General features: G+C 44.7%; 1 protein-coding gene across 3 annotated transcripts in view; it reads left to right on the top strand.

The window, feature by feature from the left end:
• LOC111554032 (carcinoembryonic antigen-related cell adhesion molecule 6) overlaps positions 1-22,735 on the top strand; it is a 101,528-nt gene that overhangs the window by 58,982 nt on the left and 19,811 nt on the right. For 2 of the 3 annotated variants that reach the window (XM_023229295.2, XM_023229293.2), the window contains one exon: positions 3,430-4,643. The exons of the other annotated variant lie outside the window; for it this stretch is intronic. In XM_023229295.2, coding sequence (XP_023085063.2) covers positions 3,430-3,446 — 17 coding nt within the window. In that variant the 3' untranslated portion in view covers positions 3,447-4,643. Of the gene's footprint in view, positions 1-3,429; positions 4,644-22,735 lie in introns of those variants that run through there. 3 annotated transcript variants of the gene reach the window in all.

Raw genomic sequence — 22,735 nt, 5'->3', positions numbered from 1 at the left:
ACAAAAAAAAAATTAGCCGGGCATGGTGGCGGGCGCCTGTAGTCCCAGCTACCCGGGAGGCTGAGGCAGGAGAATGGTGTGAACCTGGGAGGCAGAGCTTGCAGTGAGCCGAGATCACGCCACTGCACAGAGTGTGACTCTGTCTCAAAAAATAAAAAAAAGAAGAAGAAGAAGCCAAAGGGGCCTGCTCTGGCCTACTAGATAAGTTCAAATTTCTTCTCTTTACCTCTACTTCCCAGTATAATTCCTCCATCTTAACTAGAATCTGACTCTCTACACATCCCTGCCCCTTTACCCCGGATGCACGTAGAATTCTTAGTTTCAGTGTTACACCTAAAAACAGGGTGATCTCCCCTCCACCACCCGCACTGTGGACTTACCCACACCCTTCATCACAAGCAACCTCTTATTTCATGGAAAACAAACACTGTGTAGTATTAACATGTGAACTTCAGACACATCCTGCATGTGACTGAGAACCTTTTCCTGACGATCAAATCATGTGTTCATAACAGATACAGAAATGAAGAAGGCAAGGTCCCTATCCCCAGGGAACATAAAGCCCAAGACACGAGATAAGACCTGAAAAAGAATCATGATACCAAAGTAGAAAGGAGTGAATGCCACAAGAAATCAGAGAAATCTGATGGGAAATATAGCTACACATTGGAATCACTTAGAAACATTTTTAAAAATGGATGCTCAAGCCCCAACCATCAATTCTGATCTACTGGTCTGGAGTGGGACCCAGGCATTGGTAATTTTTAAGCCTCTCCAGATGCTACTAATGTGTAGCCAGGATGGAGGACCCCTGTTCTAATAGGTAGGACTTGGGGCTAAACTCATGGTTTTCAGCTAGGAAGATTAGAATTGCCTTTGGAGCTTTTTCAACATACATAGGCCTATACTTTGTTAGCCTTATCTATTAAAGGGCTCCACCAAGAATTCAGTAATCTAATTGAGAAACAGAAACTAAATGGAAAAGCCGCCTTATTTGATATGTTTCATTATATGGGAAGCACTGTCAAATGATAAGTGATGCTAAACCTTCTCTAAGTTATATTTATGGATATGTTATTGATGTGAGTGTTCCAAAAATTATAAGAGATTCCCAGAAATCTAATAGGTTATAAGCCATAACGTCATATGCCACAGAAGTAAGTGTCTATGGGAGAGGCATTCTTATCATAATGAACTCTCATCAGCATCAGATGTTTAACCATACTCATTTTCAATCTTTGTCATTCACAACAATTGTTTTTTGTTTTGTTTTGTTTGGGGGGGGTTGTTTTTGTTTTTGTTTTGAGATGGAGTTTCACTCTTGTTGCCCAGGCTAAAATGCAATGGCATGATTTCGGCTCACCACAACCTCTGCCTCCTGTGTTCAAGCGATTCTCCTGCCTCAGCCTCCCGAGTAGCTGGGATTACAGGCATGTGCCACCATGCTTGGCTAACTTTCTATTTTTAGTAGAGATGGGGTTTCTCCATGGTGATAAGGCTGGTCTCGAACTCCCAATCTCAAGTGATCTGCCTGCCTCAGCCTCCCCAAATGCTGGGATTACAGGCATGAACCACCGCGCCCAGGCCCCAACAATTGTTTTGATTCTTCCTTAAAGCATTTGCAATCAGCTACCATCCAAAATTTCTTCTTCATTGAGGATATTTACAGAAAACAGAAAACACTCTGACATGTAGTCTTGAATACAAGTTTCTGATAACATTAAAATCATACCATTGGACTATTTAAGAATTTCCAAAATTTTAACAAACTGAGAGCTTCATGAAACTGACAGCCAACAGCAAGCAGAGAAAATAATTAATTTCATAGGACTAAATGATAGCAATGAAAATAATATTTTCATGATTTTTTATTTGAAATTTTGTGGATTCTTTAAGTGTTTTGTTGCCCAGATTTCAGGAAACATTTTTTCTTTTAAGCTATTTACAGTTTTCAGCAATTTGGTAAAGTATACTTTTGTGAACAAAAATTGAAACATCTACATTTTCTCCCTACCTGTTCCAGAATTTGGAAATTATTCATGAACATTTATATTTTTATAATAATATCTTTATTTGCACAATAAATATAGTTATTAATATTAATTGCTATAAAATAATTGTTATTAATATTTATTTAATGGTTATTAGTTAATGATTGCTTAATTAATTTTATTAATAATTAATGATTATTTAATGATTAATTATAATTGTTAATTAATATTTATATTAAATAAATATATTAATATCGTTATTTGCTCAACAAAAATCTGCTCCTTTTATAACAGGCTACATTTGAAATCACTGGTTATATTACCCAGGCTTTGATTGGGATGTTATATTTGGGAATGTACATAAATGAACCCATAGGCACTGCTGGCAAAGTCTGAAGTCAGCCTTGGTTTGGCTTCCTCGTGTCAAGAGGTTTCTAAAAGTTTAATCTGAGATTCCTTATAAAAACTTCCAGTAAAGCAAACTTAAAAAGACTCCAGGCTGGGCACAGGGGCTCACACCTGTAATCCCAGTGCTTTGGAAGGCCAAGGTGGGTGAATCATGAGATCAGGAGTTCAAGACCAGCCTGGCCAACGTGGTGAAAGCTCGTCTCTACTAAAAATACAAAAAAAAAAAAGAAAAGAAAAAAAGCTGGGTGTGGTGGCAGGCGCCTGTAATCCCAGCTACTCAGGAGACTGAGATAGGAGAATTGCTTGAATCCAGGAGGTGGAGGTTGCAGTGAGCTGCACTCCAGCCTGGAAGTGCCTACATAGGCCTGTACTATTCATGTGCATAAATAGGCCCATACATAGGCCTATACTCCTATTCTAGGAGAATTGCTTGAACCTGGGAGGCAAAGGTTGCAGTAAGCTGCACTTCAACCTGGGCAACAGGGTAAGATTCCATCTCAAAAAAAAAAAAAGACGATGTAGTCAACTGCTACTCTTACTGCACTTATATAAAGAATGAGGTGGCCGGGTGCTATGGCTCAGGCCTGTAATCCCAGCACTTTGGGAGACCGAGACGGGCGGATCACGAGTTCAGGAAATCGAGACCATCCTGGCTAACACGGTGAAACCCCGTCTCTACTAAAAAATACAAAAAACTAGCCAGGCGAAGTGGTGGGCGCCTGTAGTCCCAGCTACTCGGGAGGCTGAGGCAGGAGAATGGCGTAAACCCGGGAGGCGGAGCTTGCAGTGAGCCAAGATCTGGCCATTGCACTCCAGCCTGGGTGACAGAGTGAGACTCCATCTCAAAAAAAAAAAAAAAAAAAAAAAGAATGAGGCCAAGTTTGATTAGACTAACCTTATTTGGAAAACAAATATGTCTTACTGGGATTATCTTTGGTAGAAATAGAGATGCCTACGAAGAGAAAAAATATGTTGAAAAAAACTATAGTACATCTGTTACGACATCACAGCTCTGCTTATTGTTTTTTAGTTTTCATTATCCTGTAGATTGGACTGAACCCTGAATTCTTCTAGCTCCTCCAATCCCATTTTATCCCATGGAACCACTAAGAACAAGGTCTGCTCTGTTCCTGAAGCCCTATATGCTGGAGATGGACAACTCAATGGAAATTTAAAGGGAAAACCTTCATGCCTGAGGTGTGGGCCACTCAGAGACTTCATGTAACTAAAGACACTCAAACTGCAAACCACGACAAGAAATTGACAACTTCACGCTGTGGACAGCTTTTCCCAAGATGTCAAACAAGACTCCCCATCATGATAAGGCTCTTACCCCTTTTAATTTGTCCTTGCTTATGCCTGCCTCTTTTGCTTGGCAGGATAATGCTGTCATTAGTAATCACAAGAAGTAGCTTCAGAGGGTGACTTAACAGAGTGTCAAATCTATCTTGTCAATCCCAGCGTTTTACATAAAAGATCCTCTAGTCCACCCAATGGCTGACATTAGCAGCATCTTTAACACAACTGTTTGTTCAAATGTACAGTGGGGTCCTTTTCAGAGTTGGATTTCTAGACTCACCTGTTCTCACTCCCTGTTTTAGTTTAATCCAGCCATGCAATGCCAAATAACAGAATTGCTCCCTACCAACTGAACAGGGAGGAGTCTGTGCAGTTTCTGACACTTCTTGTTGAACTTGGCTAAATACAATGGGTATCACTGAGACTAAGTTGTAGAAATTAACAAATGTGCTGCTTGGTTAAAATGGCTAGACTTGTCGGGCTCATTCTTTATTCTATTTTAGTTGGTTTGCACCTTGCCTATCCAACTCTTGGTACTACCCTCCTAATAGTCATACTAGTAGTCATACTCCCTGGTGTAGTGTAATCTCTAAAAGCTTTAAATGTTTGCATGTAGCCAGCCATCAAACAGTGAATGGTCTCTCTTTGGCTGGAATTACAAAACTCAAAGAAATGCGTCATCAGGAGAACATCCTAACCTATGAAGGTACCCTAGAACTTAAAGTATACAAAAAAAAAAAACCTATGAAGGATAAAAGCCCCAAATGGTGGTAATTTATAATAGCACTAATGCTTTAAGGTTTGGTCACACTGTCACCTAGGTGAGCGCATAGAGCCAGTCATGCTAAATGCTACATACTCCAACTGAAATTTTAAGGAAGCAGATAGATCCAAAATAGACCAATTAAAAAAAAAAAAACAAAAAACCAGGAGATTCCAGTTTACTTGAGTTAGCATACTACGGGGGTCCCCTCTACTTTAACTTTTACAAAAAAGTAATGTGAAGTAATGTGATGTTAACCAATGTACTTATTTCTGTGTTTCTGTTTCCTTGTTCTGATTTGACAAAATCCACTGTTCTTTTATTGTATTGCCCAGGGGGAGCTATTACTGTACTTGTAGAGTGGAGCTGCCTTAATTCATAAGTCACAAATAAAAGCCAATTAGATCTATAACTAAATTTGTTGTAATTATGTCTCCTGACGTGGGTTCACAGCCAGCGATGGCCAGTGGAGTCTCTCTGGCTGCATCATTCTCTCCCTGACCCTCCTGCCTTCCTCTCTCACTTCCAAGGGCCCTTCTGATTACACTGAGCCCGCCCAGATTATCCAGAATAACCTCCCATCTCAAGATCCTTAACTTTATCTTATCTGCAAAGTCTTTTTGCCAAATAAAGTAACATGCACATGTTCCAGGGATTAGGATGTGGACATTTTTAGGAGATCATTATTCTGCCTAACACAAGTAACTTTCATAAACATCACCCACAACAAAAATGTGCTTTGCCTGCCTTCTACGTCTCACTTTGCTGTCTGAATCACAGGCCAGAGCACAAACTTCAAGGTGAAACACACCAGCTCTGCTATGAACTGCCTAGATGGTCCTGGACCACTCACTTCACCTCCCACAGCCTCTTCTCATTTGCAGCACAAGGATGATTCTTACTGTATCAGAAAATGACAGTGCAAGAGTAAATTAAGATGTGTAAGGTATTAGTCACACAGCCTGTACCTGATGAGCCCTCGGTAAACATTCCTTTCAGTCCCTTCCTTTTAACATCCCGTTTCTTTCATCCTCACCCATCTGCTCCTTCATCTTCTTTCTCTTCAGCGACTTACACAGTCTACCCTACCAGTTAGCAAAGAAGCCAACTACCCATTTTCTCATGATTCTGCTGGAATGGTCTTGTGATGGAGTTTGCTATCCACTCAAGAAAGCCCACATTATTTATATGGGGAGGTCTGTTTAGAACAAGAGGTCCTTGGCCGGGCACAGTGGCTCATGCCTGTAATCCCAGCACTTTGGGAGGCTGAGGCGGGTGGATCACGAGGTCAGGAGATTGAGACCATCCTGGCTAACACAGTGAAACCCCGTCCCTACTAAAAATACAAAAAATTAGCCGGGCGTGGTGGTGGGCGCCTGTAGTCCCAGCTACAGGGGAGGCTGAGGCAGGAGAATGGCGTGAACCCAGGAGGCAGGAGGTGGAGCTTGCAGTGAGCCCAGATCGCACCACTGCACTCCAGCCTGGGCGACAGAGCAAGACTCCATCTCAAAATAAAAAAAAAAAAGAACAAGAGGTCCTTTTTATGTTCACATAAAATGTATACATATGGCCAGGCGCAATGGCTCATGCCTGTAATTCCAGCACTTTGGGAGGCTGAGGTGGGTGGATCACCTGAGGTCAGGAGTTTGAGAACAGCCTGGTCAACATGGTAAAACCCCATCTCTACTAAAAATAAAAAAATTAGCTGGGCGTGGTGGCAGGTGCCTATAATCCCAGCTACTCGGGAGGCTGAGACAGGAGAATTGCTTGGGCTCAGGAGGCAGAGGTTGTAGTGAGCCAAGATCACACCACCACGCTCCAGCCTGGGCAACAAAGAGTGAAACTCTGTCTCAAGAAAAAAAAAAAAAAAGATTGATACATACTTCCCCTTAACTTACACATAACCGTCCCATTTCTGCCCTGTTAATTTATATGTGCCCTTCCTTAATCATTCTTCTTTAGTCTTTCTCTTTATACCTTGTAATCTAGGATAGCACAGAGACAAAGCTAATAACCTAGGCCACAAAAGGGGATCCTTTTTAGCAAGATGAATGCTTTGCATTAAAAAAACTTAATGCTTTTTTTCTGCAAAAGGAATGCTAATTTGCAAGGCACCCCTGAAGGCTGTTTTTAGGTTTGGCTTTTGGAAAAATCATTTGAGTCTACAACGCATTTTTAGATGCTCCCCAACCAGGAGATAATAATTACCACAGAAGCCACATTCACTCCGTGTATTCCTGCCGTTGGATAAATGTATTTTCACAGAATGTTGAGCATGAGTTACTCCTCCCCAGTCCTTCCTGAAAGTTAAACTTCCTCCTTAACCATCTTCATCTCCAGGTGGACTGCCAGAACTCTGGCTGGAAAATACCTCCCACGCTGAATGGCCATGGTGGCACCTTTGCCTATTCCCATAATTATAATAGCTCAGACTGATGCAGCCCTCACTATGTACCATGCACTATCTTAAGAGCTTTCCAGCTAGCTCCAGTCCTCACAAAACATCCTGAGTGCCACCATCCCCATTTTTTACAGATTTTTAAAACTGAGGCAGAGAAGTGAAGTAGTGTACCCATTGTCACCCAGCCCCATAATTTAACCTCATTCCCCTCCCTATCTGGGCAGAGGACACCCTAAGATTTCCAAGGTCTCCTGAATGATGTTCACCTTCCAGAATGATTTTTGCCCCCTCTACTCTCAGGATTTGACAAACAGCCAGCATTTTGTTTTCTGTCTCATCCTTCACTTATGCACCTGTTCCCTAACACCACACTCACAACTGCACAGACCTGCATAAAAGCTGGCTTTTATGAACTTCAGTCTCTTTTGGAAGAAAACAGGGCCAGGTTCCCAGTCATATAAAAAGTCATTTTTACTCTACTGTCAACTACTTGCACAGCCATTCCTTGGCCACAAATGAGGTACGCTAGGGACAGAAAGTGTAATGAGAGGGAAGTAGGAGGAGGGTGACATCCTAGAATGGTCCCAAAGAGGAGATTTCAAATCCAGAAGCAGTCACAAAACACACCCAGAGTATGGCCTTTGAAAAATGACAGCCCCACCTGTCTCTTTCCATGCCTGGTGGCCTCTATCTTCCTTCTCAGTCTGCCCCTCCTGCCCTTGCTTTCTTAGACCAATACTAACCACCTGGGAGCTGGGGCCATACCAGAGCACACAGCACTGAGTGGTCAGGGTGGAGGAGCTGAAAAGGGAGAAGAGTGTTTAACTTATGAGCATCTGACTCATCTAGGTACACATCACCTGGGCAGGAAGTGGGTTAGTGAAGACCTGTGCAGGATTCATGGTGATAAATTAAAATGAGTAGCTGAGGTAAGGGTCTGAATCAATTGAGGTTTATTTAGCCGGAGCTTGAGGGCACGCCCTGAGAAAACATAAGTCCTAGAAAACCTCTGTGGCTTGCATTCTCTCTGAAGTGGTTTTTCAAGAGAACAGGTTTTCTTTTTTTTTTTTTGAGATGGAGTCTCACTCTGTCTCTTAGGCTGGAGTGCAGTGGCATGATCTCGGCTCACTGAAAGCTTCAACTCCTGGGTTCAAGCAATTCTCCTGCCTCAGCCTCCCAAGTAGCTGGGATTACAGGCACATGTCACAACACCCAGCTAATTTTTGTGTTTTTAGTAGAGACAGGGGTTCATCACGTTGGCCAGGCTGGTCTCGAACTCCTCACTTCAAGTGATCCACCCACCTTGGCCTCCCAAAGTGCTGGGATTACAAGCATGAGTCACTGCACCTGGCCGATGCCAGGTGTTTATACATTTCCTTAAAGCAGGGAAGGTAGATAGGAAGAGGTGGGGTAGACAGAAGAATGATTAATTTTGCCTTTGTTCTGTACCTGGAAAGATAAGCATTATCAGTCTGAAATATAACAGACTTCATTCTTAGGAACTAGACTTAGATTGCAGAACTAAAGTTACAATTGACATGTTCTTGTTCTACGGGAGAATATACATCTTAAAAGATTTTGAAGCCGGGCGCAGTGGCTCACACCTGTAATCCCAGCACTTTGGGAGGCCGAGGCGTGAGGATCACAAGGTCAGGAGATCAAGACCATCCTTGCTAACACAGTGAAACCCCATCTCTGCTAAAAATACAAAAAAAAAAAAAAAAAAAAAAAAAAAACAGCCGGGCGTGGTGGCAGGGGCCTGTAGTCTCAGTTACTCAGGAGTCTGAGGCAGGAGAATGGCATGAACCCGGGAGGCGGAGCCTGCAGTGAGCCAAGATCGCACCACTGCACTCCAGACTGGGCGACAGAGAGAGACTCTGTCTCAAAAAAAAAAAAAAGGTTTTGAGATCAGCAAAGAACATAGTGTGAAGGCACTCATCCAGAGATGCCTGAGGCCTTTGCACCTTCCCATGGAGGTCTGAATAACGTACAATGCCTTGACACAAGGTTTTGTAGTAACAGCTATTCATTTTAGGAAATGATCATGGTGTTGCATGACTCAGTCTCCAGGTTGAACTTCCCTTTGGTATAAAGAGTTTGGGAGTTACGAGATTTTTCTTCCCTTTATATTTATCCCCCCTCCCACCCCTTTTTTTTCTACTCTTTTTTTTTTTTTTTTTTTTTTTTTTTTTGAGACAGAGTCTTGCTCTGTCACCCAGGCAGCTGGAGTGCAGTGGCACAATTTCAGCTCACTGCAAACTCCACTTCCCAAGCAATCCTCCCACCTCAGCCTCCCAAGCAGCTGGGACTCCAGGCACATGCCACCACACCTGTCTACATTTTTTTTATTATTATTTTTTGTGGAGACGAGATTTCACCACATTGCCCAAGCTGGTCTTGAACTCCTGAGCTCAAGCAGTCAACCCGCCTTGGCATCCCAAAGTTCTAGGATTACAGGCATGAGCCACTGCACCTGGCCAGCACCTATTCTTCAAAATCTTTCACAGAAAGCATTGTAGAAAACATGAGTTTGGGGCTGTATGTTTCGTCTGATCCTACATCACTAGGAAGGTTCATTCTTAGGACATTGTGTTCGTGGAGAAGGGCATGAAGTTCATTAGAAAAAGACCAAAGTCAAGTTACAGGAACAAAGGGAAAGTAGTCCTGGAACCCTATTCAGGCTACACAGCTGAATAATTGCTTCTTCAACTAAAGCAATTATTTGGGCAATCATCACTCTAACCCTTTCAGTTATATGTTGGCTCACTTGTAATTTGTGGAGCAGACTATAGGCTAGCTTTTGTATTTTTAGAGTCTCTGAAGCATCTTCAAATTGCAGTGGCAGATTCCTCTGGATTGTAGTCTGAATCAGGTGTACAACTGAACCTTTTCAGTAGTCCACACATCAGTAGGCATGAAGGTTGTTGATATATAATTTGCTGTGTTTTCTCCTGAAGTTTACTTAAATTGTCTAGCTTCAGGTTGCAGGGCTTCAGGAAAAAGCACCATTTTAATTTCTAATGATTCCAAGTCAGAAAAATGGAAGAAAAGTTTGAAAATGTTAGTTTTGATACACAAAAATGTACCAAAAAGTACAACAGAGTCACTACATCAAGACTAGTCACACACAAATCTTCTCTCATTAACCAAAATTTTCCAGAGGAAATGGTGATTTTTATTGTCTGCTTGACTAAATTGCACAGAGAAAGAGAAGCCAGGAGCCTCCCTGGAAATAAATTCTTACCTTGTTGCTAGATGATCATCTTCCTGGATTTCGTCATGGCCCAAAACAGGTTATGGTTGTACGTCGGGTTTTAGTAGCAAGACAGGTTATGGGAGGGAGAAAGGAGGAGGCTTGGCTAACAAAGATGGTCTTGTTATGTAGTTGAAACGTCACAGGTAGCAGCTCTCAGAGAGAGTAGATGGTAAATATTTATTTCAGATTTTTTTTTTTTTTTTTTTTTTTGAGACGGAGTCTTGCTCTGTCACCCAGGCTGGAGTGCAGTGGCCAGATCTCAGCTCACTGCAAGCTCCGCCTCCCAGGTTCACGCCATTCTCCTGCCTCAGCCTCCCGAGTAGCTGGGACTACAGGCACCCGCCACCTCGCCCAGCTAGTTTTTTTGTATTTTTTTTAGTAGAGACAGGGTTTCACCGTGTTAGCCAGGATGGTCTCGATCTCCTGACCTCGTGATCCGCCCGCCTCGGCCTCCCAAAGTGCTGGGATTACAGGCTTGAGCCACCGCGCCCGGCCAGATTTTTAAGGTATCATGCTCAGTTAGTTTTTCCTGGATCCAGACAAGTTAAAGCCTGTCTGTATTAATGGGGATTCTCTACAGATGCCAATTTTCTCATGAAAGACGGCTTTGCAGGGCCACTTCTGCTCGCTGGCTCTCCAACAGACATCTCAAAATATGTCAAAAAATGTATTTTGGGTTAAACATCTTATTTCCTTCAACTGACACATGTTTCTAGAGGTTGAACTTGGTGTTCTGCAGTTGCTGGAGTTTTAGTCAATTTTAAGGATGGTTCACCATAATGTAGAGCTCCTGCTGGATTTGACCAAGTTGGAAGGTGTTTTGGACACTATGCAGCGTCAACAGTTGGTCAAACCCAAAAGAAGAATGACAAAAATCAAAAACACAACAAGTGATTGCACAAATGATGTACTGTTGAACACTCTAAGCGTAAAGAGAGGTTAGAGCCGGCCGGGCGCGGTGGCTCACGCCTGTAATCCCAGCACTTTGGGAGGCCGAGGCTGGCAGATCATGAGGTCAGGAGATCAAGACCATCCTGGCTAACATAGTGAAACTCCGTCGCTACTAAAAATACAAAAAATTAGCCGGGCATGGTGGCAGGCGCCTGTAGTCCCAGCTACTCGGGAGGCTGAGGGCTGAGGCAGGAGAATGGCATGAGCCCAGGAGGCGGAGGTTGCAATGAGCTAAGATTGCACCACTGCACTCCAGCCTGGGCCACAGAGTGAAACTCCATCTCAAAAAAAGAGAGAGAGAGAGAGATTAGAGCCAACTAGCAATAAACCTTAACCTGCAGCTATCAAATTCTAAAACAAAACCCCAACCCAGCTCCTTACCTGGGAGGGGACCAAGCTGAAGGCTGCTCTCCATTGGCACAGGAGAAGAAAACTCACCTTCCTTATAGGACGTGAGCAAAACTCCAAGAGTAAAGGAGTTTCACGGCAAAACAAAACTGAGATCTCAAATAATCAATTGGGGAGAGCAGGGACCTCAAGACAGAGTAGCATCTGATCCTCAGAAAGTCACAAAATCAGCCAAAGCTAAAGCTCATTAGTTGGTACCGAGCATAAACAGGAAAATCGCTGCAGGTCTAAAGGGCTAAGCTCCACTCAGAGGGTTCCTTCATGGTCACCAAAATGTTAACCAAAATGAGTGACTGGGGCAAGTGACTGAGTCTATTGAGGTTTATTAAGCCAAAGCTTGAGGACACGCCCTGGAAAAACGTAAGTCATAGAAATCCTCCATAGCTTGTCTCATCTTTGAAGAGGTTTTCAGGAGGCCTGATACTTATACATCTGCTTAAAGTGGAGAAGGGATATAGGAAGAGACAAATAGAGGGAAGAATAATTGGTCTCATTTAGTCTTTCTTCTGTACTTGGAAATACAAGCATTAACATTGTGAAATCTAACAGGCTTTAGCTTTAGAAGCTAGATGTAGCTTGCACACCTATCGTTACAATTGCTTTGTCCTTGTTCTATGGGAGGATATACATCTTGAAAAGTTCCAAGGCCAGCAAAGAACAATTTGTGAGGGTAGTCATCCACAGATGTCAGAGGTCTTTTCACCTTCCTGTGGGGGTCTGGCTAATGTACAATGCTTTGACACAAGTTGTGTAATAACCGTTGTTCATCTGGGGAAAAGATGGTGGAGTCACGTGACTCAGGCTCCAGCCTGAACTATCCCTTTGGTGTAATGAGTTTGACAGTCCTGAGATTTTTACTTTCCTTTACATAATTTTAAGAGTCAAGGGGCCAGGTGCAGTGGCTCATGCCTGTAATCCCAACACTTTGGGAGGCCGAGGCGGGCAGATCACGAGATCAGGAGATCAAGACCATCCTGGCTAACACAATGAAACCCGGTCTTTACTAAAATTACAGAAAATTAGCTGGGTGTGGTGGCAGGTGCCTGTAGTCCCAGCTACTCAACAGGCTGAGGCAGGAGAATGGCATGAACCCGGGAGGTGGAATTTGCATGAGCCGAGATCACGCCACAGCACTCCAGCCTGGGCGTCAGAGCGAGATTCCATCCCCCAAAAAAAGAGCCATACTTCCTCGATGCTGTTCAACTGAGGTTAAAGGGATGGGTGTGGAAGGCATCACAGCTTTTTCCTATTTAGAAACCCATTGACCCTTCCTTCTCCCCCTATTGGGTTACGTTCCTCTGTCCATAGATCACGTATTTATTGAGTTGTTTTCCAGGGGGAAAAAAAAAAATCTCTGTTGAACTCCTTAAAGCCCCAAGCATTCAATGCAGTTCAAGAGTGTCTCTCATTTTAATGATAACCAGGCACAAATATTTTTTAAAGGCTCTCCAGAAAATGTTGATAAGAGCCTCTGCACAACCCACAGTAGCTTTGGGGAGCATGGAGCTACAAAAATGTTGGGGAAGGAACCTGCTATGTGCTAGGGACCTTTATATTTCCACCTTATCTAATGCCCCCAATGACACTTTAAGTAGGCACTATTATCTCCCTATCCCAAGACATCAATTCACTGGTCCTTTATCTCAGAATTGGTCAAAGGTGGAACCAGGATTCCGACTCACATATTTCTGAATCTAAAGGTCATGTTTCACTGCAGAGTGATTGAGCCTACATGAATTCAAAGAAAGACAGGATGACTGCTTCTAACAGAAATAACCACAGAGGCTTCAATGAAGAGTCAGGGTCTGAAATGAGCCTTAGACAAAGAACAGCTCAGGAGGCTGAGAAGACAGTTGAAGGTATTGTGGGAAGGAGTGAAAGAATTAGAATAAGTTCAGACATGAAAACATAAAATGTGGGTCAAGTCTCTCTACACAGACCAAGGAACTAGACTGGGGCTGTGTTATGGGGGCTTTAAATGGTAGCCTAAGGAATTGGAATTTCATCCTATGGATGATAGGAGTTACTGGAAAGCTTTGAGAAGCTCAAAGTAGGAAACTGGTAGCCAGGGAAATTAGAAAAGAGATAGAGGGAGGAAAAAAATAATTAAACCACCTCTAGAAAAACGGGGGTACTTGGTTACAACAGTGTCAGGCAAGATAACTTAGAGAAGTGGTTCTGAACTCTGGCTACTTAGTAGAATTATCTGGAATTGTTTTTCTCTTTCTAAACTTTTCATTTTGAAACAATTTCACACTTTCAAAAATGTTCCAAAAATAGTCAGAGTTCCCATATACTTTTCACTCAATTTCCCAAAATATTGTTTTAGATAATCACAGTGTAATCATTAAAATCAATACATGGGCCAGGTGCGGTGGCTCATGTCTGTAATCCCAGTACCTTGGGAGGCCAAGATGGGAGGATCACTTGAGGTCGGGAGTTTGAGACCAACCTGACCAACATGGAGAAACCCGTGTCTACTAAAAATACAAAATTAGCCAGGTGTGGTGGTACATGCCTGTAATCCCAGCTACTTGGGAGGTTGAGGCAGGAGAATCACTTGAACCTGGGAGGTGGAGGTTGTGTTGAGCTGAGATCATGCCATTGCACTCCAGCCTGGGCAACAAGAGCAAAACTCAAATAAATTAAGGGAGGCTGAGGCAGGAGAATGGCATAAACCTGGGAGGCAGAGCTTGCAGTGAGCTGAGATCCGGCCACTGCACTCCAGCCTGGGCCACAGAGCGAGACACCGTCTCAAAAAAATAAAATAAAAAAAAATAAATAAAATTAAATTTAAATTAAAAATAAATACATTAATCACTGACATTGTACAATGAATAAATCTGCAGACCTTATTAAATCTCCTCTATCTCCCCACTAATGTCCTCTTTCTAGACCAGAATCCAATCCAAGATCACACATTGCATCTCATTTTTTGTCCTCTCAGTCTCCTTTAAACTGAGAGAGTTCCTCAGAATTTCTTTTGCCTTCGTGACCTCAACATTTTTGAAGAGTATTGGAGTCATTTTGTAGAACAACCCTCAGTTTGGGCATCTATTTTTTTTCTCATGATTAAACTTAGGCTGTACACATTAGACAAGAATACCACAGAGGCGATGCTGCACCTTCTCCATCCATCATATTTCCTAAGATGTCGATATCTCTGATTACTGGAGATGTTAACTTTGAGCACTGGGCTCAAGATCCTCCACTGTAAAATGGCAGAAGCATTTGTAAGTGACCAATACTCGGGCCACATGATGCAACCAATCAGATCAGACTCTCTTGGGGGAAGACACAGGCACTGGTAACTTTTAAATGCCCTACAGGTGACTCTAACCAGCATCCAGGGTAGGAAACCTACAGCTTTCAGCGTGAAGATCAGAATCCTGGAAATCAGTCAGGAAGCTATTCCTTGGGCCCAACATCCAGTTCCAGACACAATATTTGGCATGGACCCATGGTAGGGGAATGGAAGGCCAGAAATCTCCTAACTGGGAAAATGATGGGTGAGTAGACTGCTACCCAATAAAAAGGGAAGGCAGCACCAGGTGTGGCGGCTCATGCCTGTAATTCCAACACTTTGGGAGGTCAAGGCAGGCAAATAACTGAGCTCAGACGTTCAAGACCAGCCCGGGCAACATGGTGAAACCCCATCTTTACAAAAAAAAAAAAAAAATGGCCAAGCATGGTAGTACATGCCTGTAGTCCCAGTTACTTGGGAGGCTGGGGTGGGGGGATCACTCAAACCCAGGAGGTTGAGGCTGCAGTGAGCATGACTGCGCCACTGTGCTCCAGCCTGGGTGACAGAGAAAGACCCTGTCTCTAAAAAAAAGAAAAACGAGAGAGAGAGGCAGGATACCAAGTAAAGTGTCCAGCCCTTCTGGGCTATTTTCTCTCCAGACCTCAGAGAAACATGTATTGTAATGAAAGCACACACTATGTAATTTTTTTTTTTTTTTGAGATAAAGTCTCGCTGTGTTGCCCAGGCTGCAGTGTAGGGGCACGATCTTGGCTCACTGCAAGCTCCGACTACAGGCTCCTGCCTCCACGCCTGGTTAATTTTTTGTATTTTTAGTAGAGACGGGGTTTCACCGTGTTAGCCAGGATGGTCTCAGTCTCCTGACTTCGTGATCCGCCCACCTCAGCCTCCCAAAGTGCTAGGATTACAGGCATGAGCCACAGCACCTAGCCCACACCATATAATTTTACTATCACAAGCCTGACGTGAGCTCCTGATTGCCACTGACAGGAAGGGAATTATGAGTTATGTCATGGAAATAAATGACCACATGTGCCAAGATGCACACTTCCAGGTATAATTGAAGGAAAAATTCACAAACCTCCCCTAAACAACCGTGTCCTCCCCACTTGGTCCTTTGTCCTTAAACTCTTTTGAAGTAAGAGAATAAAGACTGTTATAAATTTCACAAAATAGGAAAATGTACACATCTCCTGTTTGCCAGCTGTTTAAGCAAGAGGATAACTGTGCTCAACTTCCCTAGAGTTATTACCCTGAGGTTTCTATAAAAAGATATCATCAGTCCCCTCATCAGAGGGGCCATCTGATAACATGCAAAAAAAAAATGCCGCTGTAACCAAAACCCAGAGGCAGGAAGGACCCTGACAAGACCAATCCCTAAGGTATTCCCATGCCTGCCAGGATCTGGTGCTGCTGGTGCAGGAGGAACTACTGCTGGCAATAGCTGGAAAAAAAAAGAGAAGGCAAGGTCAGGCACAGTGGCTCACGCCTGTAATCCCAGCACTTTGGGAGGCTGAGGCAGAAAGATCATCTGAGGTCAGGAGTTCGAGACCAGCCTGGCCCACATGGTGAAACCCCGTCTCTACTAAAAATACAAAAATTAGCCTGGCGTGGTGGCAGGCGCCTGTAATCCCAGCTACTTGGGAGGCTGAGGCAAGAGAATCACTTGAACCCTGGAGGTGGAGTTTGCAGTGAGCCAAAATCATGCCACTGCATTCCAGCCTGGGCAATAGAGTGAGACTCTGTCTCAAAAAAAAAAAAAAAAATAGAAGGCCGCTCTAACACTCAGGGCATAGTAAGAAAAGAACTCACTCAACCTTCAATTCTCACACAGCCAGTACCCTTCCAGCCTCACGATGGAGGTCTCACTGGGAGGGCTGACACATAATTAAATGCCAATACATGGATGAAATAAGTTACAGAAGGGTGGGATCAACTGGGTCAAAAATGGTTGAAAATTTCACAAAACAGGAAGGATTTGGGTTAGGCCCTGAAAGACTCAGGCTTAGGAAAGCAGATACAAAGAGAAACAGAAGCCAAGGGAACCTAAGTAAAGCATCCAACCCTCCTGGCCGATTTCCTCCTCAGATCTCAGAGAGACCTTTATTGTAGTGAAAATACGTGCCATATAATTTTACTATCCTAAGCCTGAGATGAGCTCCTAATTGCCACTGATGGGAAGGAAATGATGAATCATGTGATAGAAATACACAACGCATGCAAAGATGCACACTTTGCACCACTCTATATGCACAAAGATGCACACAGGTCCCACTGAAGATGCTGGTTTTGAAGAGGGTCCCAGGAATAAGAGTGTATTTGCAGATGTTATTTTATTTACTCTTCTCACACTCAAAATGGGGATATTTCACAAGGAGGATACTGATCCTCAGAAAGGGGAAGTAACTTGCCAAGGCTGTTGGTGGATGTGGGATTAGAACCTCAGTGAGTCTAGCACCGGAGCCCATGCCACCACCACTACCACTGAGAGACCTGAACAGGGTATGTGTAGGGAATAGGAAGGAGCAGGGAGAGCTGAAGCAGAAAGAAACCATTTTAAAACAGGGAATTAGGTCAGCTTGCTAAAGGGGGATAATATGCTGCAGAGAAATGAACACTAGATAGATGTTCAAACTTGATCTGATTACAGAAAAGCCACTGAAGGTTTTGAGAGGGCAGAACCAGCCAAAGTGAAACCTTAAGCCAAGACCAAAGAAGGTGGTGAAAAGGGGATTCTGGATTCCTAAGCTAGAGAGATGCCGCCAACAATAGTGACAGGACCACATGATGTATGGAGTAAGAACTAGTCGGAGAGGCTAAAGCTGTGGGTTTAAATACAAAAAGTCACGCGGTAAGGGCATGGCAGGGTGGGGCAAGTTATATTATTTCTCTGCAGTTCGGTCTCTCTTCATCTATAATCAGGTGCAGTAAGAATTAATGTCTAAATGACCCTCAACCCTTGCTACTCAAAGTGTGACCCACCAACCAACAGCAACGAAATGTCCAAAAGCTCCTTAGAAATGTAGAATCTCAGACCCCACCAGAAGGATCAGAATTTGTATTTAAAAAAGATCTTTGGGGGATCTGTGAGCACAGTTTACTGAAGTGTCTTCCAGTTCTAAAATGCAATGATTTCACAGTCATCTGAACTCCATCACCTTACAAGAGAAAGAAGGAAAATAACATTGACCTTCGCCTCATTCGTGACCTTTTTTTTTTTTGAGACGGAGTCTTGCTCTGTGGCCCAGGCTGGAGTGCAGTGGCCAGATAGCTCACTGCAAGCTCCGCCTCCCGGGTTCACGCCATTCTCCTGCCTCAGCCTCCTGAGTAGCTGGGACTACAGGCGCCCACCACCACGCCCGGCTAGTTTTTTGTATTTTTTAGTAGAGACGGGGTTTCACCGTGTTAGCCAGGATGGTCTCGATCTCCTGACCTCATGATTCGCCCATCTCGGCCTCCCAAAGTGCTGGGATTACAGGCTTGAGCCACCGCGCCCGGCCAACTTCGTGACCTTTTCTTAAAACAGCCTCTTAGACTCGCCCACACCCAGGTAGAGGATTTAGAAAACACCCGAAAGTCTGTGCTGCCACCTTGTGACCATCATCAGCAAATGCACTTAACTCTTACCGGTCTCAGCAGTCGTGGAGGGGATGGGGCTGGAGCGGGCAGGGTGTAGGAGATGAAGTCCAAGTCACAGATGAGGTAAGAGAATCATAACCGCCCACAAAGACTGGAAGTAACTGTCAGAGAGAGCTCAGCTTGCATCACAGAGCAATAACCCATTGCAAAAAACAGTTTTTATAACAATATGTGATCAGTGAGAAACGGTTCCAAGCCAAGTTCCGCCCTTGTAACCTTAAAAATCATTGTAATGGGTCTTTTCTTTTCTTTTCTTTTCTTTTTTTTTTGAGACGAGTCTTGCTCTGTCGCCTGGGCTGGAGTGCAGCCGCCGGATCTCAGCTCACTGCAAGCTCCGCCTCCCGGGTTTACGCTATTCTCCTGCCTCAGCCTCCGGAGTAGCTGGGCCTACAGGCGCCCGCCACCTCGCCCGGCTAGTTTTTTGTATTTTTAGTAGAGACGGGGTTTCACCGTGTTAGCCAGGATGGTCTCGATCTCCTGACCTCGTGATCCGCCCTTCTCGCCTCCCAAAGTGCTGGGATTACAGGCTTGAGCCACCGCGCCCGGCCTTCTTTTCTCTTTTCTTTTCTTTTCTTTTCTTCTCTTCTCTTCTCTTTTCTTTTCTTTCTTTTTTCTGGAGATGGAGTCTCATTCTGTCGCCCAGGCGGGAGTGCAGTGGCGCCATCTTGGCGCGATCTTGGCTCACTGCAACTTCCGCCTCCTGGGTTTAAGCGATTCTTCTGCCACTGCCATCCAAGTAGCTTGGATTACAGGCGCGTTCCACCATGCCTGGCTAATTTTTGTAATTTTAGTAGAGACAGGGTTTCACCATGTTGGCCAGGCTGGACTTGAACTCCTGACCTCAAGTGATCTGCCCACCTCAGCCTTCCAAAATACTGGGATTACAGGCATGAGCCACCACTCCCAGCCACCGTAATGGGTATTTTCAACATCAGCCTCAGCCTAAATTCCACCAGTAAACAGGTAATTCCCCAAGGAAACTTACTTTACTGTGACAGTTCTTTTTCATCCTCAGCCAAAATATGTCTGATTTACACTCACCAATCCTTGTCCTATGTTCTCCATAGGCTGAAATAAGTCTAACACTTCTTTGTACACCCCACCTTCAAATATTGGGTTAAAAAAAATGTGCCTCTCATCCCAAATTCTCTTGGTGGTTTCCCACGTGGGGTCACCTGAAGCCCCACACCCTCCAGTCCCTTTCCCACAGGCGAGTGAAGTGCAGCAACCACAGCGGACACTCCGAATCACAGGCGTGTTCCCCAGAGCAGTAGAGCCACAGGACTCCTATCCCCGTCCTGGCACCTCACCCCTATTTAGAAGCCGAACCCGTATCAGCTGATCTGGGGACACTGACTTTTCCTGCTTCTGCTGCTGCTCAATCATCCCACACCTGTGCAGGTGTCTACGTTTTATTCAGTTTTATTTTGTAAGAAATATTTATCGAAGCCTGCTGTGTACTGTCACTGGAGAGACAAAGGTGAATCACACCTGGTCCCTGCCTCACAGAGCTCCAGGTTATGGACGGAACCCACTCAAAGCAAGACCATTACCATTCAGCGAGAAACACCGTGACAGACATCAGCACAGGCTTCTCTGACCCATCTCACCAATGCCCTGTGAAAAATCTCCCTCTCTTAGTTTCTCACCAGGTTCCATGCATACATGGGATCATTTCTGAGCTGCGATTTTGTCATTTCAAGCTCAAAGTGAAAAAGAGAATGCAAATGTCCCCGATGGTCCTTTGTGTGGTCACAGCTGAACCCGACATGTCCTCCTGGCTAATTCAGGGCGCTCAGGGCTCCCACTTCCCTCTGAACGTCCTCTCTCCTATCGGAGCTCACCACGTCTGTACCTGCAGCAGCCAGGTAGCTGCACACTAACAGAAAATCCAGCAAGTCAAGAAACTTGCTTTACTCCTGTAACTTTGAGGCTAGTGACCGTGTGACATTGAACTAATCCCATAACTTCCCTGCACTTTAATTTCCACGTCTGTAAAGCAGGGCAGGTGGATTCGGTCACCCTAGGTGCAGCTGTATAGTGAGAGCTCCTCAGAGACAGCAGCACACCTGATCTCAGCATGCACCGTCTAGCAAATACCAGGCACACACTAGGCGCTCAAAGCCTCACTGAATGTATGTGTGAATAAATGACTATATGAGAGCCATGTGGATCATGGACAAAGTCAGCAAATAGTTTTGAACGTCTACCAAGTACACTGTACAACAGGGAAATAAGTAACCCAGGCAGGGTGGTGTTTTCTCCCAACTTCCCCTTACCTCCTTCCTGGGGAAGGGAGGGCCTCTGTACATCAGAGAGACTCTTGACACAAATAATGTTCTCAAGATGCATTATAAGTAGTCGCGTTAACAAGAGGAAAGTCCACTTGTCTTGGGGATGTTTTAATCAATGGACCTGCGGACCCGAAGCCCACCCCCCACAACCTCGATGAGACACAGGATGTGACACCCACCCCAAGTACATGGAGGGGAAACTAGATGGAGTGAATGGAGTGAACTGACAGGGAGCAGGACTTGGGAGAACAGAGGGGTAAAGAGACTGAGACACCCAGAGGAAGGTCTGAGGAGGAGCTCCTGGCCCTTGCGGTGGCCTCGGTGTGGACTCATGAGAACTCAGCAGCATAAGTAAAGTGGCCGCACCAGGCTCTAGGCATACATGGGATCATTTTTCAGTAAGATTTTCTTTCTGCTAATGGGCTGCGCTTTTGCACACTTTCTAACACATCAGAACAAGTTAACAGGTTACAAGCCATCATTCCATTCAACAGTCATTTACAGAATACTCCCAAAGTGCCAGGCCCTGTGTGAGTTCAGGGAATACAAAAATGAACACAAACAGCTCCTGTCCTCTAAGATCCCCATCCACTGAGCTCCAGGGGGCACCTCTCCTACAACACGCCCCTACTCTGCACGGCACTCCTCTCTGCCCTCCACCAACCCAAATCCTCTCCCATCTCCAGCTCAAGTTCCACCCGACCAAGTCCCCCTCAGTCCCCCTGCACTCTGCCACTTTGAGAGATGACTGCACTCATGTTTCTAGGCTTTATGAAATGGATGTCATCTCCCTGGTTAGACATAAGCCTCCTGAAGGCAGAGACCATTTTTAGAATTTTCCAGAAAAAAAGCCACATCAGTAATTTGCAGGAGAAAAAGCTTAGACTCTGCTTGAGCCTTCAACTTAGACAGAGGCTCCACTGCCTAGCACAGTCCCTGGCCCCTACAGTGCTTTATAAACTCTGCAGTAGCAAAGTCCACAATCAACTCTGTGTCAGTCAACAGGCTGGGATAATTTGAAAATGCAGGGACAGAAGAACAGTCTAACAAAAATCAAAGGGCTTTGACTCATGCCTTGCCTCTTCCCTTTTCTCAGGGAAACAGTCATGTCACCTGCTCTCACTCCTGCCTGGAGGCTTCCAAAAAAGGGCTCCCTTGTTTGCCTTCCCTTCAGCACCCACGAATATCACCCAGCATTCGAGCCCAGCATCTCCTCTCCCTTTGAGCACATTTCCTGAAGTCTCAAATAAATGTCAAGTTTAGTGAATGCTGATATTCTATGCCCCTAATGTTTACTTAAAGTATTATTACCTTTCTTCTTTTCCCCGGGGCCATTTCCAAACAAGGGCTGGAGCCAGGCGCCCCAGCAGCTGGGCAAACACACTTCAGGGCTCCTTCCCTCCTGTCGCTCCCGTTTCTCAGACCCTCTGGAACCTGCAGCTCTGGGTCTCTTCCCCAAACTCAGTTCCCTCTCCTTTAGACGAGAACGACTAAGCCAGACAACAGAAAGGAATTGTGAACAGAGCCAGAACAAGGCAACTTTCCAGGCAACAACACTACTATTGCCAATATTTTGCCAAAGACGGGAGCAGGAACATAGAGGGGAAACAGACCTTGTCAACGTCTCTTCTACCAATACATAGCATCCACTTTCCTGCCAAATACTCAGCTAGAAAGGGTCATTGAAAGGTATAAGGTGGGACCGGGCACAGGGGCTCATGCCTGTACCCAGCACTTTGAGAGGCCAAGGTGGGCGGATCACGAGGTCAGGAGTTCAAGAGCAGCCTGGCCAATATGGTGAAACCCTGTGTCTACTAAAAATACAAAAATTAGCCAGGCATGGGGGCCTGTACCTGTAATCCCAGCTACTCGGAGGCCAAGGTAGGAGAATTGCTTGAACTCAGGAGGAGGAGGTTGCAGTGAGCCAAGATGGCACCATGGCACTCCAGCCTGGGCGACAGAGCAAGACTCTGTCTTGGAAAGAGGAGAGAGAGAGAGGGAGAGAGGGAGAGGGAGAGAGAGAGAGAGAAAGAAAGAAAGAAAGAAAGAAAGAAAGAAAGAAA

This window comes from Piliocolobus tephrosceles, chromosome 21, assembly GCF_002776525.5.
Source record: "Piliocolobus tephrosceles isolate RC106 chromosome 21, ASM277652v3, whole genome shotgun sequence".
NCBI lineage: Eukaryota > Metazoa > Chordata > Mammalia > Primates > Cercopithecidae > Piliocolobus > Piliocolobus tephrosceles.
This window is presented reverse-complemented; position numbering and strand designations above follow the sequence as displayed.